This window comes from Cyphellophora attinorum, assembly GCF_001299255.1.
Source record: "Cyphellophora attinorum strain CBS 131958 chromosome Unknown Contig37, whole genome shotgun sequence".
NCBI lineage: Eukaryota > Fungi > Ascomycota > Eurotiomycetes > Chaetothyriales > Cyphellophoraceae > Cyphellophora > Cyphellophora attinorum.
In genome coordinates this window covers 76,821-99,184 of record NW_017253265.1, presented here as the reverse complement: position 1 = coordinate 99,184, position 22,364 = coordinate 76,821, and the positions used below count along the sequence as shown (strand labels likewise).

The 22,364-nt window shown below is 54.2% G+C and overlaps 10 protein-coding genes across 10 annotated transcripts; 5 read left to right on the top strand and 5 right to left on the bottom strand.

Annotated features, from left to right (window-relative positions):
- Nucleotides 1–734: 734 nt before the first annotated feature.
- On the bottom strand, nucleotides 735–1,724 carry AB675_1248 (uncharacterized protein; the record flags this gene model as incomplete). Its single annotated transcript, XM_018141123.1, has 1 exon — nucleotides 735–1,724. One exon carries the CDS (start codon nucleotides 1,722–1,724, stop codon nucleotides 735–737), a length of 990 nt encoding a protein of 329 aa, XP_017995699.1.
- Nucleotides 1,725–2,048: 324 nt separating this feature from the next.
- On the bottom strand, nucleotides 2,049–6,392 carry AB675_1247 (ATP-dependent bile acid permease; the record flags this gene model as incomplete). Its single annotated transcript, XM_018141122.1, has 1 exon — nucleotides 2,049–6,392. The coding sequence occupies one exon, from the start codon at nucleotides 6,390–6,392 to the stop codon at nucleotides 2,049–2,051; it is 4,344 nt and encodes a 1,447-aa protein (XP_017995684.1).
- Nucleotides 6,393–6,773: 381 nt separating this feature from the next.
- Nucleotides 6,774–9,560, top strand: AB675_1246 (uncharacterized protein; the record flags this gene model as incomplete). Its single annotated transcript, XM_018141121.1, has 1 exon — nucleotides 6,774–9,560. The coding sequence occupies one exon, from the start codon at nucleotides 6,774–6,776 to the stop codon at nucleotides 9,558–9,560; it is 2,787 nt and encodes a 928-aa protein (XP_017995638.1).
- A 342-nt stretch (nucleotides 9,561–9,902) lies between these two features.
- On the top strand, nucleotides 9,903–10,559 carry AB675_1245 (uncharacterized protein; the record flags this gene model as incomplete). The annotated part of the gene is made up of 2 exons (XM_018141120.1): nucleotides 9,903–9,932; nucleotides 9,987–10,559. The coding sequence occupies 2 exons, from the start codon at nucleotides 9,903–9,905 to the stop codon at nucleotides 10,557–10,559; spliced, it is 603 nt and encodes a 200-aa protein (XP_017995728.1).
- A 1,165-nt stretch (nucleotides 10,560–11,724) lies between these two features.
- Nucleotides 11,725–13,695, top strand: AB675_1243 (uncharacterized protein; the record flags this gene model as incomplete). Its single annotated transcript, XM_018141119.1, has 1 exon — nucleotides 11,725–13,695. One exon carries the CDS (start codon nucleotides 11,725–11,727, stop codon nucleotides 13,693–13,695), a length of 1,971 nt encoding a protein of 656 aa, XP_017995706.1.
- A 469-nt stretch (nucleotides 13,696–14,164) lies between these two features.
- On the top strand, nucleotides 14,165–14,635 carry AB675_1242 (uncharacterized protein; the record flags this gene model as incomplete). Its single annotated transcript, XM_018141118.1, has 1 exon — nucleotides 14,165–14,635. The coding sequence occupies one exon, from the start codon at nucleotides 14,165–14,167 to the stop codon at nucleotides 14,633–14,635; it is 471 nt and encodes a 156-aa protein (XP_017995652.1).
- Nucleotides 14,636–15,191: 556 nt separating this feature from the next.
- AB675_1241 (uncharacterized protein) lies at nucleotides 15,192–16,357 on the top strand (the record flags this gene model as incomplete). The annotated part of the gene is made up of 3 exons (XM_018141117.1): nucleotides 15,192–15,361; nucleotides 15,413–15,467; nucleotides 15,515–16,357. 3 exons carry the CDS (start codon nucleotides 15,192–15,194, stop codon nucleotides 16,355–16,357), a joined length of 1,068 nt encoding a protein of 355 aa, XP_017995651.1.
- A 24-nt stretch (nucleotides 16,358–16,381) lies between these two features.
- Nucleotides 16,382–18,228, bottom strand: AB675_1240 (uncharacterized protein; the record flags this gene model as incomplete). Its single annotated transcript, XM_018141116.1, has 2 exons — nucleotides 16,382–16,669; nucleotides 17,437–18,228. 2 exons carry the CDS (start codon nucleotides 18,226–18,228, stop codon nucleotides 16,382–16,384), a joined length of 1,080 nt encoding a protein of 359 aa, XP_017995688.1.
- Nucleotides 18,229–18,255: 27 nt separating this feature from the next.
- On the bottom strand, nucleotides 18,256–19,945 carry AB675_1239 (uncharacterized protein; the record flags this gene model as incomplete). The annotated part of the gene is made up of 3 exons (XM_018141114.1): nucleotides 18,256–18,670; nucleotides 18,721–19,168; nucleotides 19,216–19,945. 3 exons carry the CDS (start codon nucleotides 19,943–19,945, stop codon nucleotides 18,256–18,258), a joined length of 1,593 nt encoding a protein of 530 aa, XP_017995722.1.
- A 523-nt stretch (nucleotides 19,946–20,468) lies between these two features.
- Nucleotides 20,469–22,290, bottom strand: AB675_1238 (putative MFS-type transporter; the record flags this gene model as incomplete). The annotated part of the gene is made up of 4 exons (XM_018141113.1): nucleotides 20,469–20,673; nucleotides 20,732–21,556; nucleotides 21,616–21,989; nucleotides 22,042–22,290. 4 exons carry the CDS (start codon nucleotides 22,288–22,290, stop codon nucleotides 20,469–20,471), a joined length of 1,653 nt encoding a protein of 550 aa, XP_017995643.1.
- Between the last annotated feature and the right edge of the window lie 74 nt (nucleotides 22,291–22,364).

Here is a 22,364-nt window from a genome sequence, read left to right as displayed (position 1 = left end):
TGATGACGGCCTGCGCGAAAGGACAAACAAGTTATGGAATTCCTAGCAACTGCTTGATGCCAGGCCCTGGCCCCTACAACGTACGCTATTCTGGGCACCGACATCACCGACCCAATCCCGGCGCAGGGACCCATCACGCGGCAGCTAGGCGTCCATCCCCCGGAATCTGGTGGCTGTTTCGCATGTTGCACCGAATACGGACTCCGTTTGTGGAGCGATTGGCCTGTCAAACTGAACAAGGGTCGACGGGTACGAGAACTTGAAGACGGGTACAGTCTTCAAAACCGATTGAACCCCGAACGCAAAGTCTACGAAATACCAGTGTTCATACTCATTATGGTGAGTCTGCTGGAGCTGCTAGCATTATTCGATGCTCTCGTAGTGGTCTGCCGACCTGAAACCGGGCGTCTAAGGACAAGTGATCGGTGGGACAGACGTGGCGGAGCAACACCAAAAGCAAGCAGATCATGATGATCATTAATGAACTGGCGGATGGACTCTTTGAGATTAAGAAGCAGAAGTCCAAGTAGAACTTTCGCAGGTGCCAGAGTGAGGTAGGTTGGGGACCTTGTGTACCTGAACACGGCTTTCACATTGATCAGGCTCGGCTAGTTGATGATGAATAGGCAAAGCTGCCACAACGCTTCGCTACAAATTCTACACCAGCCGCGAGAGTCTCTGCGACCGAGCTGCGAGGCCGACCTGAGAAGCAGGAACAGAGACGAGCTGATCTCTCACCGCTGCTGCCTCTGCTCCTCCGCCTCCGCCTCTTTCGCCTCCTGCTCCTTCCTCGCTCTCGCCATTGCTGCCCTAGCAATGATCTCCCTCCGACTGAGACCCTCCTCACTCTGCGCCTCCCTTCCTCTGCCCAACACAAAATCCCCTCCAGTCCAGCCCCCACCATCAAAGTGCTCTTCGGCGTCCCCACCGTCGTCGTCAGGAACATAGAATTCCGCGTTCGCTTGCAGCTTGTGACCGCCATGCAACGTATCATTCTGATCGACTTCTTTCTCAATCTCCCTCGTCAGCTTCCAGAAATTCGCATCATGCTCGCCCCACACATTATGGCTCAGCTCATGACACAGCGTCTTCCGTATCACCTTGTAGTCCCTGTACCCATCATACGCATCCGTCCGCAGGCGCAGCTCAATCACCTCTCCAGCATTACGGTTCAACCCTAACGTTCGGCTCTCGTGCGTTGTGTGGCTGGCGGGGTCCATCTCCGTGAGCAAGCCCACTGAGAATTTGTGTTTCCGCATCGACGCCTTGATGCCAGGATCATTGGCTAAGCGCTCGAGAAAGCGCTTGCTCTTCGCCGGATTCGGCAGCCATTTCAGTGGCTCGATCGCGTGGAATGTATATGTTGCTTCCTCCTGCACTTTCCGCCAGTCGTGGTTGGGTGTGTATTTGACTGTCTTCGCGCTCGAGCGGGCGGCGCTCCGTCGTTGGGCTTCAGTGCGTGCAGCGGCGCCCTGCTCGTCGAATTTCTGCGCTTCGGTGGCGGGAGTGCCGACGAGCTTTATGCGGGATTTGGGCGTGAGGATGGTGGAGAGCGGGGTGTCGGGGAAAGGATGTTTGAGGAGGCCGGGTTTGGGGAGGATGAAGAGGGAGACGCGCGTGACGTCGGCTTCGATTTGTGTGGCGAGGCGGGCGGCGAGTTGGGAGAGGGTCTCGTCGGGGATGTCGTCGAGCTCTAGGGTCTCGGAGCGGTACTGGACCTTCATGGTGGTTGGTGAGTGTGTCGTCAGTAAGAGAAAGTCGGAGCGCGTCCGTGGTGCGAAGGTGTTGAGCTATTGATGCTCGGTGATGATCATTCTAGAAGAAAGCAGAGCGATTTGTCACCGCTCCCAGGCACTCGGTAAATGACGCCTCGATCCGGAAATAGCGGGCTTAGCGGATGCTAGGTCAGGCAGTGAATGAATGGGATCTCGTGTCGGAAATGGCTTTAAGAGTTCTGCTCACAACTAGACGGTTTTCAGAGCCAGATGTCTATACCTATGTGCACTGATCGAAGGATGCGCAGTCTATCACGTTCGCTGCACCCTTGTCTACACGACTGGCTGACTGACACAGCCATCAACGTTGTCCACCTTGCCTCCGACCAGCACAACGCTGCCGTCCACTCCCTCCATCGCACCTCGTCTGTGAGCCACGCTGACCACAGTCGAACCATTCCGCTGAAGTTCGTTCTTGACCACGCTGTAGACACGCTCGGCAGTCTCCAGATCTACACTTGCGGTAGCTTCGTCCATGATGACCACTGCACTCTTGCGAAGCAGAGCTCTGGCCAGTGACACGAGCTGACGCTGACCCTGGGACAAATTGTGGCCGTGTGCTGCGACTTCGAATTCCAGCGTGAATCTGCGAGTGTCTAGACATGCCAGTGATAGAGCACTGAGGCATTCACTGTCGGAGTACTCAGACTGCGGGTCGAGGTTGAAGCGTAGACTACCAGGGAAAAGAATTGGATCTTGGGCCAAGAACGTGATGCGTGAGCGCAGGGTGGTCTTGTCCACGCGCGAGATGTCAATGCCGTCGATCATGATTCGACCTGTGGAGAGAGGCGTCGTTGCCAAAAGGGCCAGTGAAAGTGTTGATTTGCCAGAGCCGGTTCTTCCCACGATGGCGGTGTGTTTGCCGCCTTCAAGTACTAGGCTGATGTCGGACACCGCAGGTGCAGCTTCTGGGGTATATCTAATGGTGACATTCTCGAACTCGATTTGCGCCCCATACTTTGGCCATGAGGCAGGCGGCTTGACGTCACCGGGAGGCTCTACGTCTAGCTGGAGCAGCTCAACCACACGTTCGACCGATACGAAGTCCAGTTGAAGTTGTCCGTACGATCGACACAGCTGGTGTGTAGATGCCACGAATCGTTGCGCCGCAACCAGCACGAAGGCTGTCAGCCCGGGCGTGAGGTCTGAGTAGACGGCCAGCATCGTGAGGGCAAACGTGGAGAAGCATGACAGAACGTCGAAGCGATACATTAGCCATCCTTGCAAGCTCCAGTAGAAATGGTCGTTCTTTTGGAATTCATCCACAACACCGATTACTCTCGACAAGAACGCCGGCTCTGCGCAGAAGGCTCTGACAGTGGTGAGACCGCCAAGCAGAGCTCCAAAGTTGGAGATGAGTGGGCTGAGTGAGACCATCTCGAGTCTCCTGAGACTTTGTGAGGAGGGAAGGAACTGCAAGAAAATCCAGACAAACGTCGCAGTCAGCAGGATCGAGAAGACCAAGAACGTGGGCGTGACTCCTGCAAAGACGAAGACAGAAGCTAGCCACGCCACTCCCTGGAAAATAACGACCCAAAGCTGATTCGAGATTCCGCCATCGAGTACGCCGACGTCGGATATGAGTCGATTGAGAAGTCGTCCGATGGGAGTCACGTCGTAGTAACGGAACGGTGCATCACTCACACGCTCCATCATCTCCTGAAAGAGCTTCTTGCCAGCCAGATATGTGATCAAAACCACGAAGGCTTGGCTGATAATAAGAGCAAGAGGTCCGATACTGACAACAAGGAGGTATCCCTTGAGCCAAGGATACACATTGTCGGACGGGTTTGGCAGTCGTCGGAATATTCCAGACAGAGGTGTTTCCAGTATACGAATGTTTGCTGGGAAAGTGAGAACGCCCACGAGTTGCTCTCGTCCTCTGTTGTACGCTTCTCCCCATTCTTTGAGAAACCACGACTCGGCAACGTTGAGGAATTGGAAAAGGGATGCGAAGATTGCGAGAGCATACCACCATTTCAACCTGCCAGCTTTGACGTATACCCAGTACACAGAGAACTGGACGCCACCATGCTCACGATGCTCTTCGTCTTCAAATTTGTCTCGTATCGCGGCCTGCTCAACTTGCTTCTGCTCCTCGTCGGATCTCCGGTCCGAGACAACCTGGGTCAAGTCGTAGTCTTCGGCCTGAAAGTCACCTTCGACGACTTCAGCTGTTGCGCCAGAGACTTTAATTGTCTGCACCGCTACGCTTTGACACAAATCGGTGCGGTGTGTGGCTAGGACTATGGTGCGACCTTCCACCAGATCGCCAATCAGACATCGCTTCACGATCCACTCAGCAGTCTGCTGATCCAATGCGCTAATCGGATCGTCTAGTAATAGAATAGGTGCTCTGCTGTAGACCGCACGAGCTAGAGCCACGCGTGCCTTCTGTCCACCCGATAGTCCAATTCCATTCTCTCCGATTGCTGACAAGTCGCCCTGTGGGAACGTTGCAAGATCGGGAGTCAACGCACAAGCATCCACCGTGCGCTTATAGCGATCGTCATCGTACGGCGTGTTGAACAGGATGTTGTCGCGGATCGTCATGCTTTCGAGCCATGGCGTTTGAAGGCAGTACGCTATCGGCGTGTCCGCTGGCTTGACCAAGTGTCCTTGCTGCAGGTCAAGCTCACCCAGCAGACCTTGTAGAAGGGCGGTCTTGCCGGCACCGACCCGTCCTACAACAAGCGAGAGGCCTGGAGGGAACTTCAGATCGACATTGCGAAGAACGCTTTGCATCGAACCCGGCCAACCGAATGAAGCGTCCTTCAGCTCGAGCTGATTATCTGAGTCGGCTAAGGGATTCTCGGGTTTGTCTGGCTCGTTCATAAAGGACTCGATCCGGTCTATCGAGACCTTCGCGTTGAGCAGGACTGTGATCAGACGAGGGATGTCTTTCAAGGATTTCTGTAGGTAGATGAAGAGCTGCAGAGCTGGGAAGGCGACATCAACTCGCAGGTCTTCGCCAGCTAATGCAGTGAACGCAAAGAATGCTGCAACAGGCAAAAGAGCGCTACCGAACTGGTTCACCAGTATGATGGCTAGATTCCAGATCTGTGTAATGATCTTGAGGTTGAGTTCCTTTTGTCGGGCATCGAGAACATGCCGCAACCATGAAGGATGCCACCCGTACCAGCGAAGATGCCTGATAGCCTCAATGTACTGGGTGATTCGACGGAATTTATCGTCTGTTGCTTGCCGGCGTAGCTTCTCCCATTTGATCAAGCCTCTTGCCAGAAGAGCGTTCAGGATCTGTGACAGGACCACTACGGCAGCGCCAACGAGGGATGCCCAACCGAGTAACTTCCATACCAATGCGACTGATATGATAAAGCCCGCTGGTGCAAAGACGAGAGTCTGAAATTCCCAAAAGCGCTGTGCGACCTCATAGACATCATTTCTAAGAACATTGAGGATCTTGCCAACAGAAGCTGACTGCGGTGCTTCAGGAAGTGTCGGAGCTGGCTTCTTGCGAGAGAGGAATGCCTTGGCGATGGCAATCGCTTGTGAAAGAAACGTCTTAGGAACAGTTTCTTGTCCCTTTGGACCGGCCAATAGGCCGTCGCTGTCGCCATCTGCCACTTCAGTGTTTGCCTCGCTGCTGTCGAGAGAGACATCAGGCTCGGAAGGTGTGGGCATCGTGACCACCTCTTTCTCGGGAACTTCGCCCACGATCTTCCTCTTCAAGGTCTTCTCGTAGAGCATAGTGATCATCTCGCCTCTCGATCTCTCGTAGGCTCGTCTCCCGAACCAGAGGGCGAGTACTTCGACTTGTGCATCTACTAGTCGGACGACCAGCATAAGCAATGCATATCGGATGGCTGGTGCCTTGTCGTAGGCAAGATTGTCCATCGCCTTGAGAATAGCTTGGAGTATAAAGGGGCTCGCGAAGTCTGCAGCCAACTCGGCAAATGCCAGGAGTGTCAGAAGAACAAGGTCCATCCAGTTTGCACGCAATACGCGACGGAGGACGGACCCCTTCAACTCACGGAAAGCATCATGCAAATGCCGATGCTGAAATTCGTAGCCCAGAAACCATACATCCGAACTGTTCAGCTGTCGCTTCTTGCCAAGTCGAATGAGGGGCCTCATCCAGCTGACGGTGTACCACTGCCAGATTGTGAGGTTGTCCTCCGGCGTTCGAAGTGTTGCGGTGGGCTCCGAGTCGGGCTTGGCGATATCGTGTCGTGGCCATGCTGGACTGCGCAACGGGAGATTGATCTCGATTAGCAAAAGAATGAGTGAGAGTGCTATTGGAATTGTCCCCAGTATCCCAGGCAAGGAGGCCAATTTGGGACTTTCAATACTCAGCTTTCCAGCGTGGCCGAGTAATAAGCCAGCAAAAGCGATCGAAAGAGCCGGTGAACCTGTCCGCGGTCGCCAGATGGACACCGGTAGCAGCAGTGCCCATACAGTAACCAGAAGGATGTTCACGGACGTAGTGACATGCGTGGCAATGATCAAGCCCGTCTGGCATGCCAACCCGATGGCCACGACAAGAGCGTTGCTTGCGATCAAGGCGATCGTGCTGCGCCGAGCCTTGCCCACATCTTCGTCCGCGGTATGGCGTGGTTCTTCGACGAATGGTTTGATCCACTCTGCAGCCTTCATCGCGGTGCAGCAGTTGCTAGATTTGACCGTCCCTCCTTGGATCTGGAGAAGGCGAAGCCCGCTTCACCCATGCCTACCACCTGCCAAAGTCCATAAATCGCACGAGGGTAAGCGCGATATTTGGTTCCACGGCCCTTCCCACCTGTCGTGTAGTCGAAACGATCCAACATTAAAGTCCTCTTTGATTGTGGCCGTGGTCTATGCAGTCAGACTCACGATGATATTTTTGTATGTCACATCATACATCAACTCCCCACAATTACTGCCAATATCGTAACTCCGGCTATACCCGGTCCGGAGAATCACTTCTTTCTTTCCGCCGGCAGACGACACAGCATTTCTTGAGACTCGCACGACACCCGTCGCTGCCCGTCCCACGCGATGACCGCTATCGACATAGGCGACCTACGATCCGACCCCGTTCCGAGTACAATTCGAAGGTTTAGGACTCAACTTATCGGAAAGCAAACGCTCAAGGAGTCTTCCGTACAGGCCGGCATTCTACCACTCCTCTGCGAGATACTCACGCACTACCAAAATGAGAACCCACAATCAGACAGCCAATACTCTGAGAGTCTGTACGCAGAGATCGCTTCCCTCGTCTCGGTTCTTGCGCACGAAGGTGCTTCCTACGTCCTTCCCATCTTGAAGAGCGACATACTCGAGCTATTGCTTCAAAGGCTCGTGCAGGACAGCACTCTCCGAGATGCTCTAGCCATTCTAAAGTGCTTGAATACCATAGCGAGCGAGCTACCGTCCAGAGCTGATGGCGAATGGGAGCAAGATACAACGCTCGCAGACTTGCTTTACAGCAGCCAATACATTAGTTGCATCGTCAATGGCGTTAGAAGCGCTTGCGATTCAGTGGCTTCAAGCCAGGTATGCGACCTCACGGTTAGCTTGCTTTGCAGGACATGTACGACGGAAGAACAGAAATCTGTCCTGGCAGATCACTTCATTTTGGAAGCCCTTGCGCTGAAGCTGGCAGCTTTCGTTGTGGGCCAAGGCTATGTTGCGCCCTCACTTGGGGCAATCGATTTCCCAGAAAGTGCAGCATCCGTTCTACAGCCGCCAGCATCTGTGCATGCCCATCTTTCACCCCTTATGGAGGCCATCGCTCTGGTGCTGGAGAATTCTGCGGAGCGGGCCAGATCGTTCTTCTCCATTTCTGAGCTCGAAACCGTTTTGCCTCGAACAAAGGATATGTCCACGCCAAATAATGCTCGCCAGGCACCATGGGCGGGCAGTACAGGCGCAATCCCACAAGGTCGCCATGCAATGGAGATCTATCTGCCAGCCGTACCAGCGAGACCTCACACTGCAACGGCTTCTAATGTCAACTTCCCACCACTAGGTGCTGGTGCTTTTCAGAGACGACGGTCTTCATTCCATCCTACGCCTCCTCAGACAGCAAGCTCCATTTTTGACAGCCAAAATCAAGCGGCAGAGGAAGAGGTGGGGCTCGTACCGTATCTGCTTGTACTCGTCTGTGAGTCGCGAGGTCGTCGTCGGCTAGTCGCCTGCAAGTTGCTGGCAGTCCTGCAGGACCTTGGACTGGTCCACAAATCCAGACGTCGTATGTTTGGATCGTTACTGGTGCCATTACTGGTTCGGATGTTGGACATCGACGAGCCTGCCGCACGAGATGGTCTTGCTAATGCCGGGTCATACTTGTCGGACGGAAGCTACTACAGCAAGGCCGCACCCTCGGTGCTGGGCAGGCTGATAGTTGACGATCCCGATCTTCAGAAGATGGCTGTGGAATGCAAAGCTATTCTCAGACTGTCGAGTAATCTGAAGAAGTCTTTCGATGTCGTTCCGAGCCAGAAGAGCATTCAATGGAAGCCGTACAAATCTTCCCATGCTGACATGGACACGCTTCCAGACGACTGCACACTTGGTTCCACTGGACCGTCTGATACTGTGCGTCAGCACATGCGACACCGGGAAGCGATTCTACAAGCTCTCGCCGCAATTGCGCCTGATGTTGATGAGTATCGCCAAGACATCTGCAAGCAGGGCGTGCTACCCCTCATCATAAAGGCGACGGACCCTCTGAAGTTGGATCAAGACCCGCTGACGAAAATGAGCAGCGTTTGTGGTAATGCTCCCTCAACGGTGGTGGCCGCATGCGGGTGCGTTAGAGCCCTCACTCGCTCGGTCAAGGCTCTTAGGACGAAATTGGTCGATGCGGAAGTAGCTAAGCGCATAATAATGCTTATCAGCAGTACCGACCCGGAAGTCACGATTGCAGCCACCCAGGTCCTCACGAATCTGGCAATGGATTTCAGTCCCGTTAAGGATGAGATGGATATGACCCACGTCACCACGAGGCTATGTCTACAAGCGCACTCGGCGCACGCCCGACTTCGATACGAATCTCTGTGGACGCTGAAGCAGCTTGCCGTCAATGAATCGAAGGAGCTGAAGATGAAGATTGTGAAAGAGCTCTCGTGCAACTTCATTCGGGAATTGATCTGCACAGACCCAAACGACGTCAGACCTGGCGAGGTCATCGGGCTTGGATCGACGAACAGAAGTGGCGAAGACGTGGACATGAGCGACGTTGAGCCTCTCGATCCACCAGATTGGTTTGGGCCTCAGAACCAGTTCCCGCAGCACAGCCTCGAGGAAGACTACTTGATTCAGGAGCAGATGTTCGACTTACTCCGCAATCTCTTCTGCGGCAACAGTGCAGCGGACATAGTCGAATACGTGCTTAAACAAATTGGGGACCGTGAGTTCTTCGAAGCTTTGCGCAAGCGGCTGAATACTAGGAGAGACTACGGCGCGACGCGTAGGGACAACGTCGACTCGCCTCCACGTGCTAGCCTGGTGTCTACTGTCCTATACGTCGTTAACCACATCGCCGCCAGCAGCCAGACCTGGAGGCACGCGGTCATTGCCGAGACGGGCCTGATGAAGGCAATTCTGAGCTTGGCAAGCCACAGCGAGGCAGGAGTGCGAGTAGGGGTGTGCTGGCTGGCTATCAACCTGATGTATGAAGATGATTCTAGTGACAAAGTTTTCTGTCAACAGCGTGCTCGGGAGCTCATTAGGCAAGGGTACCGAGATAAGATCATTAGGCTGGAGAACGATGCAGACTTGAACGTCAGGGAGCGTGCTAAGACTGCGATGTATCTGTTCGGCGCATTACTGGAGCCATAGGTTGGCCAGACGGATGTCGTGGATATAGACGACCTCATGCAATGAGCCAATTGATCGACTTCAATCCGCAGTCCTTATGAACTGCTACGCATTCATCATATCCTCTTTGCTGTGCTTATCCTGTTGGTTCGGATAGGTTAAAATGGGCTTGGAACATTTCTGAGGTCTCTCAATTCCCTCCTGGCATTTTCAACTTCACGTGGTTAAGCCTCCTTTGTTTGACAAAACGTCTCACATCGTCTTTGGTCTTTGCTGATAACACTCTTGCACAATTTTCCGGCTCTACGATTGCGCCCATCACCGAAACCACTACCCTCTTCTAGCGTCTAAAGCCTCGTCAAGATGTCCGACACTCTTTCTGCGCCAACATGGGTAAGCCGGTCCTTCCAGAAAGCTGTCGCGAGACTGCACTGACACACTCATCAGGACAAACCCCACCCTAGGCTCGATAGCATGCCCGTGGAAATCTTTGAGAAGATCATTGGCTTCACGATCCCAGACAACTTGGACCTCTGCATCAGCAATATGTTCCACCGGAAGATGACATCGATCTGTTGGTCGCCGGACTGGGTTTCAACATTGCGAATAGTCTCCCGTCGCTTTCGTCAGGTCGCACAGGTCGCGATGGTTGATCGCTGTGGTTTTCACTTCACTCTGGGAGACCGAGCCTTGCGAGAGTCACTCTCCCTTCCCATAGGGCGTGAGGTACTCCGTAGCAGGATAAGAGACTGGCTTAAGACCTCGGCAGAGCTTCCAACGGCGCAGTCGACACTCGCGGCTGCCGTGAACAAGACGATGAATGAGGATTTCGAACACGTACAGAAAAATCTGAACGGATGGGCACGAGTTTTCACTATGGATCAAAGAATCAGGATTGGGGGAAAGTTCATGGAAGAGGCACTCGACATTATGGAATGCAAACGAGAGATTGCCGAGTTGAAGCAACAGATCGATCTCGAAGAGCAGGAAGCTAGGTTCCTTGAGCACCTGTTCAAGTAGAAGCTGTAGGTAGAAATGCCAAGCCCGCCCTCTCGCTTAACATGCCCAATCGACCGAAATCCAAACACTGTGACTTTTACTCGAGGTCCTTGAACCGGCCTTCGTTCGTCAGAACTATCTCACAGCACTCGCATCCAAATACATTTATCAGCACATTGACACGAAACAAACAACAGCATACCGCCATGGCCATCCCAAAGAAATATCCTCGCGCCACGATCCGCAAATCGCTGAAGGCGCACTCGCTCAAGCGCGTCACACGTGATGTCGACGCGTTCATTTACCTGGACTACGTGCTTTTCATGACGGAGCTGATGCAGGCGGCGGAGCGGAAGGCGAGGGAGGGTGGGTCGAAGAAGATTGCTGCGAGGGACCTAAGAAGGGTCACGATGGGTACACTGCAGAAATTTAAGGGCTGAGAGTTGGGCGAGGGCGACGCGAGGCCTTCGCGAACGGAGATCTTTGAGCACTGGGTGTTTGTGGGTGTACGAGGTTTGAAGGCGTGTCACGGAGGGCGAGGACTGTCAGATGGTGTGGCGCATAGCCTCAGGCCGGCCGGCTCGATGACGATGCCGCCACGGCAAGTAGCTCCAAGACGACGACGACGACGACGACCTTGACGACCTCACACCATCAGCGACGCGAAAGCACGTCACAAGATCTCCGAACTCAACAGCAGAATTCGATTCGACTGCGCAAGAAACCCAGCCAAGCAGTCTCAGGCACTTCTGCAAAGTCCTTTCGCTACCAAGCGGCACGTTTGGCCCCCACAGAAACCTCGCCCCGCACCGCTGCCTAACGTTGTCGATCATCACCCACCAAACGACCAAATCACCCAACCCCAGTCCCTTTCGATGCAGGCCTCAGCGCCTGTCTCATGTGGAATGATGTGGCGCAGTATGATGCACAGAGTCACACTGCAGGCACTGCAGCAGATATACAGGACCAAATCCCCTGGCAGCGAGGACTGGCCTTGTTGACACTAGGCGTCCTTTACACAAATGACTTGCCTACCGACTTGTCCATGCTTGCGCTAGAACAAGATGGACGTTTCAGTCAAGCCTGTATCCAGCATCTATCAATATCCTAAAGTGCAATCCAGGACAACTTCCGTGGCTACAATTTCTAAACGCATCGGATGACTGCCGGCACATAAGGCTTGACAATGACCTCACCGACTTCGTCGTCGTCGTCGAACGAGCCATCGTCTTCGCTACAGCCTCGTGACTCGATCTCTGCAGCGTCTGGAAGCACCATAGTGGTCGAACGCAACGACGCGTGCAAGGCTGACGAGACCTCGAAGAAGCATGCCGTGATCCTCGACATATCACTGTCATCTACAGGCTCCAGTTATGACATGACTTTCAAGAAGCCCTCGATCGATGAACTGCTGCACCGTGGCCCGGCTGCTATCATGAATGGTGCAGCTCACCGCAAGCCGAGCATTCGCTGGGTCCATTTACGCTCCAATGTCATGTTCTGGGTCGAGCAGCTGATGGACAGAGTCTGTGAGGAGCGCCGCATTCAAGTTCCAGACAACCCTTCGAAAAGACCTGGAAGTCCTACGAGACTCAATCCGATGCTACGAAAAGATCTTTGGTACCATCTCTTTCACGGCAAGGCATCCGATCAGATTCAAACAAGGTTCATGGGACCTGCATGCACGCCCTTCTCGGTCGATGTCGAAGACGAGCAGTCTGACTCATCTAGTGAAGCCGACGCAGGTGCGACCCGCGGCCCGCGAAACAATCTTGTGATGTATATGCCATATCTCAATTGGGAGTCAGTGAAAGCATGGGACGAAAGGCAACAGCTTATTGGGGATATTAATGGCAAGCGCTCTTGCCGACCTCAGGCGGATACAGAATTCGTGCGCGACTATCTACACCACAACACATCCCCTCTGCACGATCGCAGAACGCTGCACCAAGCATACTACCATGACTTTGGCATGACGAGGCCGCTACCAGACTATGATCAGGTGATGCATCGCTTCACTGCTAAGCTGGATGAAGGTGAAGCAAAGCTCGTCATAGTCGACCAGCTCTGGCTCTGGGTCATCAAAGGCGGTACGTTCACCGACGGCGACTCTGCTGAGGCACATCCGGATCTGGTCGTTACAGCGTTCCCCCAACGCTTCAATGGCGAATACAATTCCGCCGACATCTATCATGGCATCATCCAACATCTCGAACGCGGCCTTGAACCCTCTCTCCGCACCATCAACGATCTCGTCGCTCTCATCGTCGAACATTGCACAGGTGTGTTCTTTCAGCGGCAATTGGAATCGGACAAGTGGTTTATGGAATTCTTTGCTGCAGCCATCGGCCTGGTACGCGATGATAAGACAGCTGCATTCAACAAATTCTGCGTTGCCGTCCAAGAGCTGGAAAGGCTGCAAGCACGACAAGCCTCGCTGATCGAACTCTCACGCAAGCTCGAGTCTTCCGATTTCTCGATCGCCCTCGAAACAGGTCTCTTCAAGGAGATCAAGGACATTATCGACGAGCTTGGCTGCATAGACTACATTCTAGCACGCCAAGAAGACGTCGTCAAGTCCTTGACCCGCACATACCGCTCACGCGCCGTCAAGAATGTATCAGAAATGGTATCGGAGCGAAAAGAGAGCTGGAAGCGGATCGCCGAGACAGCACAAGTGGCATACAACGAGATACAAGCACAGATGGATATCAAACAGAAGCAAAGCAGTCTTGCTGAAGCAAGGTCGAATCGGTACCAAGCTGAGGACTCCGCGAGACACGGACGGATAATGCTGTTGTTCACAGTCGTCACGATAATCTTCTTGCCGCTGTCGTTCATGGCGACATGGTTCGGTATGAACGTCAAGGGACTAGAGGACAATTCGCAGCTCAATCTGGCGCTGATAGCTGCGATCATATTTCCGGTTTCAGTCGTTATTGCGATCGTTGCGTTGGCTTTTGCATTCAGTGAGAGGCTGAGGGACAGGACAGCTGGAATTATTGAGAAGATCTTGGACACATTGCTGGCGTGCTTGCCAGTGCATGGAAGCGAGAGCGCTGCTCGGAGAAGGAGAAGTCAGGTCAGAGATATGGGGAGACCACCGAGGTGGGATGTGAGGATTAGAGGGACGGACCCTGATATGGAGATGCAGTGATGCCTGCTTGCAGAGCACTTGACATGGTGTCAGCGAGACGGAGTCGATGAACATACATACTAGTGGAAGACTGGGAGCCTACCCAGACTTGCACTTCGCATCCCTGACTTCCCGTTATTGGTGTATGCAAGCTACGACTGTAAACAACGCAATTCCGGTATCGTCTATGGCTGGCTGGACGTGCTGCCAGCATTGCAGGTGCTGACCGCTGCCATGGTGGACAGAGACGAGCTGAATCGAATAAAGTTTTGAGGCGTTCTTCAACCCCTCTACCAGCAGGACTCAGGCACTGACGGAGACTTTACCTTCACAAACGGCTATATATATATTGCTACGGTCGGACTAAGATCCTCACCCGAATCAGGCGTCCGCTGTACGACAGTCTACCACGTCAGATATATATCGCGGTACCGAGGTCAGCAAGGGAAGTCCTACTGCACCTATACAGACCCGACCTTACCCCTCGAACATGCCGTCTGGGAGCTGCCTCTGCGGCGCAATCGCCTACAGCTACTCTGGCAACCCTGCCTCCAAGGCGCTCTGCCACTGCCTCACCTGCCGCAAACTCACCTCGTCGACCTCAGCCATGACGATCCTGCTGCCAACACCTCAATTCAACTTACCCGATACAACGACCTCGTCGGAACACTACCGGACCTACACCGCTGTGCACGAAACTGGGGTGGAACTTACCGCCCATTTTTGCGCCAACTGCTCGTCCGTCTGCTGGAAGACTTCTGAGCAGGGTTGGCCAGGATTTGTCGTTATCTTTGCAGGGACTTTGAATGAGGCGGAGGGTGGGAAGGGAGGTGTGGCTGAAGTGAGTCCGGAGGCGGAGCTGTGGATTAAGCATCGGGTGCCGTGGCTCAAGAGCCTTGACGGCGGTGAGGGAGATGGAAAGGGGACTGTGCATCAATTTGAGGGCTTCCCACCGCAGTAAGGCAGAAGGTATGAGGGTGTTCCTGCCACTGGCCGCTATTGCAAATCTGCAAAGCCGACTGGCGGATCTTTCTGCTCAAATTCATATCAGCACAGTCAAGAAGTTGGGCGTGCTCGCCAGTGATATAGGAACTGAGCTGTCCTGGAGGGCCTAGGCTTGATTAGGTCCAGCTGCGCTCACGGATACACAATTTTGGTGGTGTAGCACTGCCGGCTGTTATATGGGTAAGAGCAAGCATCCATCTCCGAGGCTTCAATGTTGCCATTACATGGCAACACACTCTCGACCGAATATCCTGCCTTCACCATTGATATCTCGACCAATGTTCTTCTAGATTCTGTGGATCTCCGCCGAACGCCAAGACTTCCGCTGCTGTTTTCTTTTCTCCAATTTGCAACTCGCGCGAGGGCCTCCGACTCAGATCTCTCCATCAAACATTCTTCGTTGAACAAGTAGTTTGCCATTACTTTAGCTCATACCTCTTTGCCCAGCTATTTACGTCAATCAAACATCTTTCGTTCGACCAAAGTCATCCGCAACCTCAAACAAGCACAATATGGCCGCTCCTGCCGCAGACGCTTCCAAGTCATCCAAGCGACGCAAGGCTAAGAGCACCGACCCTACCACCGAAACTGCAAGCCATGCTTCCGATCCAGCTCCATCTGCACCCGCTGTCAACGGCACCGACACTCCCACAGAAAGTCCCTATGTCAGAGAACTCACCAAGTAAGCATTGACAGCCCTGCCAGCCCTTCACATTTCTAACGGTCTCACCAGACAACTCCGCAACGCCAACAAGAAGCTCACAGGCATAGCCAAGACCGAATCCATTGTCGAGGAGAACGCCGGCAAGAGTCTGGACCAGCTCATCGCGAGAAGAAAATCAACAACGACCAGAAGGCCCAAATCACCAACAAACCCAACCTCAAGGCTCAGATTACACAGCTGGAAGAGCAATTGTCCGCCTACAAGTCCTTTGGCCTAGAGCTCGAAGACCGTCACAGCCGCGACAAGGCTGCACTCGTTGAGTCACACGAGTCTGAGATCGCTCATTTGAAGGAGGAGGCTGCTGCTAGTGCTAAAGCTGCGGAGGGCAAAGATCTTGACAAAGCTCTCGAAATCGTCTCCAGCTTTCTCCATGCTGCTGCTGCCAAGCGAGGCAGCGACGACACAGACTCTCCAGAAGCGCTCGCTTTCGAAGGTGGCTTGTTGATGATCTACCAAGGCAACTCGGCCTCGACTAGTGCACTCAAGAGCTTGGTTGAAGGTAGCGACGAGAAGGTCCTCGATACTCACAACGAGCCCGTCGATTTCACCTGGTCTCAACTCAAAGAAGCCTCCTTGGCTGCTTCCGCTGTGAAGTTGGACATCTCCGAGGCCGAGCCGGAAGAGGCTGAGCAAGTCCCTGAGACTGACCCTACCATCGCCAACGCAAGCCTTACAGAACTGGAAGAAACTTCAGCCATCCCACTGCAGTCAGCCACAAATGGCCAGACCGAGCCCGAGCCTGCTGCCGCCGTTCCCGAGCAAGCTTCCACTGGCGATGAGGCTGCCAACGCCGTCGCCGAAACAGCTGGATCATGGCAAGGAGATGCATCATGGGTGCAAGTGCCGCGTGACCCTGCCGAGACAGACACCGGTCTTGAAGCCACCCCAGCAGCTCCCGCTCGCCAGAGCACCTGGCTGAAGAGGTCGAAGCTGCTCCCGAAGTCAAGCCAATAAGTACCGATGACGGCTTCGAGCAGGTTAAGGGCCGAGGCGGCCGTGGTGGTGGCGGACGTGCTCGAGGGGGCCACCGTGGTGACTTCCGAGGTCGAGGCGGACGTGGCGACGGATACCGCGGACGTGGTGGACGTGGAGGTGAGAATAGCGGACGCGGCGGAAGAGGTGGCCGCGGTGGACCTCGTCCTGTGGCGGCATAGAGGGCTCGCTCGTACTCGACGGGGGATCTTCCAGCCGATCCGACTCCAGATCCACCTCCAAGTCCGCCTCATACGCCACCTCCCACTCCGCCTTCCCCTTCTCATCTGTCACCTAGCACTCCGTCCCAACCGCCATTCACCACTTCGCCCAGTAGCTGGGATACCACACCCAGCACCCTAGGTTGGGATTCTTGTGTGCCAACTCTTATGTCGCGAATCGGGAGTCCTCACAATCCGCGTCAACCGCCTCCCATCATGGTCTCCAGGGAGACAGAATACTCGCTCGAAAGTCGAGTGACGATCGACAAACATCACTTCTTGAGCGATACCCTGAACGTTGACGTGATGTCCTACATCGTCTGGGACCCATGCACGGAGTCACGACGTCTCTGTCACGATGTGAATGTTTTAGCAGCATAGCGAATCGGTCTGGTTCACGAAAAAGAAAATGGAAGAAAGAGTGGATGGAGGGATTGTACAACAAGGAAATTTCGGTTTGATGACATGATCTGATGGCTTCAAAGGCAGGGCACTCGGGAGGGTCATTGTCGCATCGAAGATAGGCGGACATGGTGGTGTGCAATGTAAAAGTCATGGATGCGGCAGTCAGTCTGCTGTGCATATCTGCCAGACCACATATTCGCAACGATGTCTTTCGTATCATTTCGCTGCAGCTACTCGATTGAATCCTGCGCTGTGACTGATGCCATACTGTATCAGAGCCTGTGCCTCGCTACTGCACTCTTTCGCTGCTGCCCTCTTCCCCGTCGGCTCTGCCTTGCTCGACTGCTCATTGCCTTTCCACCCTCGCTCCTGCCCGTGTCCAACCCGCTTTCCCGCTCGTTTTCCCATTCTGCTTCAAACAGCAAAGTCCCGCACCATGACCAACCCACTTCCCCATCCAACCGCCGCCCACCCAGCTGTACGTCGGTCCTGACTCCATGCCAGCGCCGTGACTGCTTGCTCTTCCTCGAAGATCGCCTCCGTCGTTGCTTTGATTTGTGCGGGCTTGGGATCTAGCTGCGATGGAGATGTGTTGGTGAGCGCTATTGATGGCGGCTGTGGTCCTTGTGACTGATTTGCATTCTGCACCAGGGCGTTACTGACGGCCGGGTCAGCGGTAAGATCTGAAACAGACGTGTTAACCTCGGCATTGGCGCCTTTTCGTTGTTCTGCTTCACGCTCCCGTTCTCCATCCGCTGGACGCGGCGATTCCTTCTTAGGCCGTCCACGGTTTGTCGCGATCGCCGCGTCCCGTTCCTTGTCCTTCTGCTCGTGTCTTCCGATTTCGACGGGCGTAGCGCGCCAGCCGAAGACGAGGCGCGTTATGCCTTTGCGTGTTGGCTGGCTGTGGTAGAGGTCAGTTGTGCTGGGTTCGTGTTCGGATTTCGGGTTCGGTACGTCATTTGCGCCAGCAGCAGTAGAAGGCACCTCAATCTGCCCATTTTCGGTCATCGCAACATCACCATCCGCTCGTTCCTCAGTTTTCTCGGTGCTCCCTGAACTCATGCCCTTATTTTCTCTCCAGTCTGCTCTTACGACCTTCAAATTCCAAGCCCCTTTGCCCGGCCTATTTCTCGACTTCGTCGCCAACACACTCCTCAGATAATTCGTCGCCGAGACCTCACCACCCGCATTCCCCATCAGCACACACGGATGATGCACGCTCATCTCAGCCAGTGCCGTCGCTGCGCCACCCTACAGCGGCAGATGGGCGAGCTGCTGCGCAGTGCTGGTGAAGCGGCGGAGGTGGTGTGCGATCAATGTCGGCGTGGAGGTGCTCTCGCCCGGAGGGTCGTCGATGGTGTGGTTCGTGGTAGCGGAGCGGATGGGACCGATTGGGTAGATGGTGATGAAGGAGCGCGTGTAGGGAGAGTAGGTCAGGAGGAGGGAGGGGAGGCGTTGGTAGTGGGTATGGACGGTGGCGGAGGGGTGGGCGGGTGTGAGGGTGATGAGATTGAGGTCGCAGGCGGCGGACGAGGTGGCGTTGAAGCGGTGGGTCGGTGGAAACAGTGGGAGGGCGGGCGCTACGCTGTGATGTAGGTCTGGTGGGGAGATAGTGTTTGGTAGGGTGTGAGGTGGGTGACTGCTTGATCTGTTGGCGCCTGTGTGCCTGGATTGAGGATTTGGAGGATATCGTAGCTGAGCGTTAGGCCGTTAGACGTGCCGAGGATGAGCTCGTGTGAGGAGAGCCAAGCAAAGGTGCTGAAGACGGGATCTTCGCCTGTGATCGTAGGTGTAGTTCCTACACTGGTTGGCGGCGAAATGTCAACGACAGGCGTTGAGAGCTCAAGCCATGTTGTTTCATAACTTTCGCCAGAGAGATCGCAAGCCAATATCCGGAGATGTGAGTCTGTAGACAAGACCGCGAGGAGATGTGGTAGGTCTACGTCTGTGATGCGGCTGCTTGTGGGTGCCCACTTCAACTCTTGCACGTCGCCGGCATTAATACCAATGACTTGTACAAGTCGTGGCGGACTCTCAGTGTCGAGGTCTAGAAGATCATCTTTTGTGGCGGCTCTGCCTTGGAAAGCCACATCTGCACGCTGCATGGGTGGCTTGTGGACGGCTGACCAAAAGACCGTGACATTGACGCGCCGGATGCTTCTCGCTGATGAGGTGTACTTCGTGCCACTAAAGCTAGGTACTGAGTGTTACCAGGTCTGGGTGCCCATGCCGCGCATTGAGCACTTCCTCCGATGTTGATGAGCCAACCGCTGTTCTCGTCTGGATTTGCTGACGTCTGAAGAGGGTGAAAACCGAGGGCATCGACAACACATGCCCGCTGTGAATGCAGCGGTCCAGCGATGACGGTATGAGCATTGGCTGCGGCTATGTACCTTCGACCAGTGGCAGTGTTTTTGTCGATCTCTGTAAGCCTCTGCCTCGAATCAAGCTGCGACAATTGTGCATCGTCGAGATCACACTGATGGTCGAGATAAGATACCATCGTGCTGCGTTCTTCTTCTGTCTTCGATTCGAGTTCGAAACCTTCCGGCTCGGCCAGGACCATTTCTGCTGCTCGCTTCTGATCTGCTTCCACAAGATGCATAAAGGACGCTTCCGGATTGAGTAGAGTTGTTCGGCTGGGCAACGTGGCGTCTCGCCCTCGCAGCCAGATCGATCGAACGTGCCTTATGGGAGCAGAGTCCTCCCGACTGGGTCCGTGTACCAAAGAGTCGACCAGAGTGCCGTCATCCCTGCCTCCGTAGAAGTCAACGTCGTCAGATGGCTCGAGATTGTTGCCGCTATCGCTCGGTGAAGATCCTGACGAAGTAGAGGTTGCACGAATCCTCCGAAGTGCATCGCGATCCCAGTCGGCTCCTGCATACCTAGTGTTGACCTTGCGCTTACGGCCTGAGCGTCGAACGGGAGGCGTGTCGGCCATCTGAAGGGCTAAATTATGGCGGAAACCACGCGAAACGATACAAGTCCGTACTCCTTAGGAGTGCCATAGTCTAATGGTGAATTTCTGGCTTAGTGGGCTAATAGTGCTGCGAACTTGAAGTCGGCAAGTGCACGTATGCAGATGAAACCGGATGACAAGGTTGCCTGATTGCCAAGGTCCACCTGGGCAGTCAAAATTTGACAGCAGGTGAAGCTGCAGTAGCCTCTTAGACTTGTCATCAATTGCGAATCGTACGTCTATCCTTGTCATCGCTGCTTTGTCGAATGCACATGGATGAACTTCCGGCATACAGGTATTTGATCGACACAGTGGCCGAGACTGCATTGCAATAGGCGTCTCCTAGCTTTGAATATATATCCTCCAATCTCCAAGGAGCGTACGCATCGTTGGATAAGATTGGCTACATGGCGGACGCGAGGGTCACACTATGATCTCTAAAGGCTCTCGTCCAGCTGCGGGAAGCGGCCGATGCGTTCTGTTATGGTAACGACAGCAGTAGGCTTCAGTGCGCCATGCCACCATTATCCTGGGTCTCCAGCTTGAGTGCCTTAAGCGCATTGTGCTTGTGCCACCAGAGGCGATATCTCTTGCCGAAGACATATAGTGGAATTGCCATCAAGACCCAGAAGGCAACGACTCCAGACATGATACCCACCATCTGGATGGCTCCGTAGCCAAGATACCAGTCAATGACATAGTTTGTCAACCTGGAGTCATGTCGTTAGCTCAGGACTTTTCGAACACCACGACGAGGAAGAGACTCACCCATAATAGAAGAAGTTCTTGAATACCATGTTCATGATAAAAACCTCCGTACTGTTCTGGCGGTAGGCATCGAGCGCCCAAGAAGTGGCAGAGGTTGCAAACCAGGCCATACCGAACAGCATCAAACCCCACAGGAACGCCGCGAGGTAGATGCTCTGTCCATTGTGCACGGTGAAGCCCCATCCAACGAGTCCGGCAACGGTGATGACGCCACTAATAGTGGTAGGGATCAAGCAGAACTCTGGCTCATAGTAACCATTGTTGCGTCGAGTCAGAGCCTTGATGAATGGCTCAGTCACGAAGAAGGGAACAGCAGAGCCCAATAGTCCACCTATCAGAGGACCGGCGGAGAGATATCCGATCGCTGCTGATCCCAGGAGGTAGGGCGGAGATGCGAAAATAACGCCGCTGATGATGGCCACGGCGACATACCAAGCAATGATGAATCCTGTCGAGAAGACCTGGTAGGCGGCGCCGGCATTGAGCAGAATTGCCACCGATGCGAGCGCCATCTTGAAGACTGAGTCCTCTGTGTAGGTGCCATTGTACAGAGCAAGACGCTGGACGAAGGTCTTCCTTGGTGGAATGGTTTCGACAGTCGAGGTGTGGGTAATGGTAGGACCGAAATCTTGCTCGACGTCTCTGTCTGCTGTGGCGGCATTCCGCTTCTCCAAGTGCTGTGCCGCACGGCCCTCAACTTCGGCGAGCTTCTCTAGGTTCTCTTCCGAACCTGCCGTGTCGATCTCGTAAATGGCACGGCGGTTGTAACTAGTCTCCTCCACGAACAATATGACAAGTATCGTCTGGAGCGCAGCAAAAGGGAGACTGATATGAAAGTTCCAGTGCCAGCCAGGTTCGCAGTAATGACGCCTGCAATGATGGACACCCCATTGGAGATTGCAGCGAGGAGGAAGATGACAATCGCAACCAGAGCACCTCGTTCGTGTACGAAAAAGAGGTCGCCAATGCTGCTGATTGCCAACGACTCATATGCTGGAATGCCTACGCCCTGCAGAATGCGGCCAGCAAGGAGAGTATTGTAGCCGGAAGCTGTCTCGGACACGATTACGCCCACAGTGCCGATGACAGAGGAGAACACATATACCGGGCGTTTGCCATACTTGCGACCGAGCGCTGAGACGAAGGGACCCATTGCGCCCGTCGCAAGTAAGGTGTAGCCCGACATCTGAGCAACGGTCGTGAAGTCCTTGTTGAGTGACATAGCCACTTGGACAATACCTGGGTTGAGTATGGGACCCTGCAGTCTTCAGTCAGCAAATACCTTGTGCGGAAGTGGTATGTGGACTTACTGGCACTCCTGCTACGATGATGACGCCAAAGAAGATGATGGAGATCACGAAGTACTTCCTCATCTGACTCCAATTGAGAGGATCATTGGGATCCTCAGACGGCTGGGGAGCCAAGACGATATTACTGTTACGCCCCTTGCCATGCTTGAGGCGACCGGTGGTGGCTTCTGAGTGAGCAGCCTGCTGGTCTAACAAGACCGTTCCGGGCACATGTGAGGCAGTCTTTGGCTCCAAGATTCCGAACGCCATGATGAGACTGTGTTTAGTCGTTGCTGGTATAGCTGAGGCCGATGTGGTGTTGTCAAACGAGCCTGGAAGTGCAC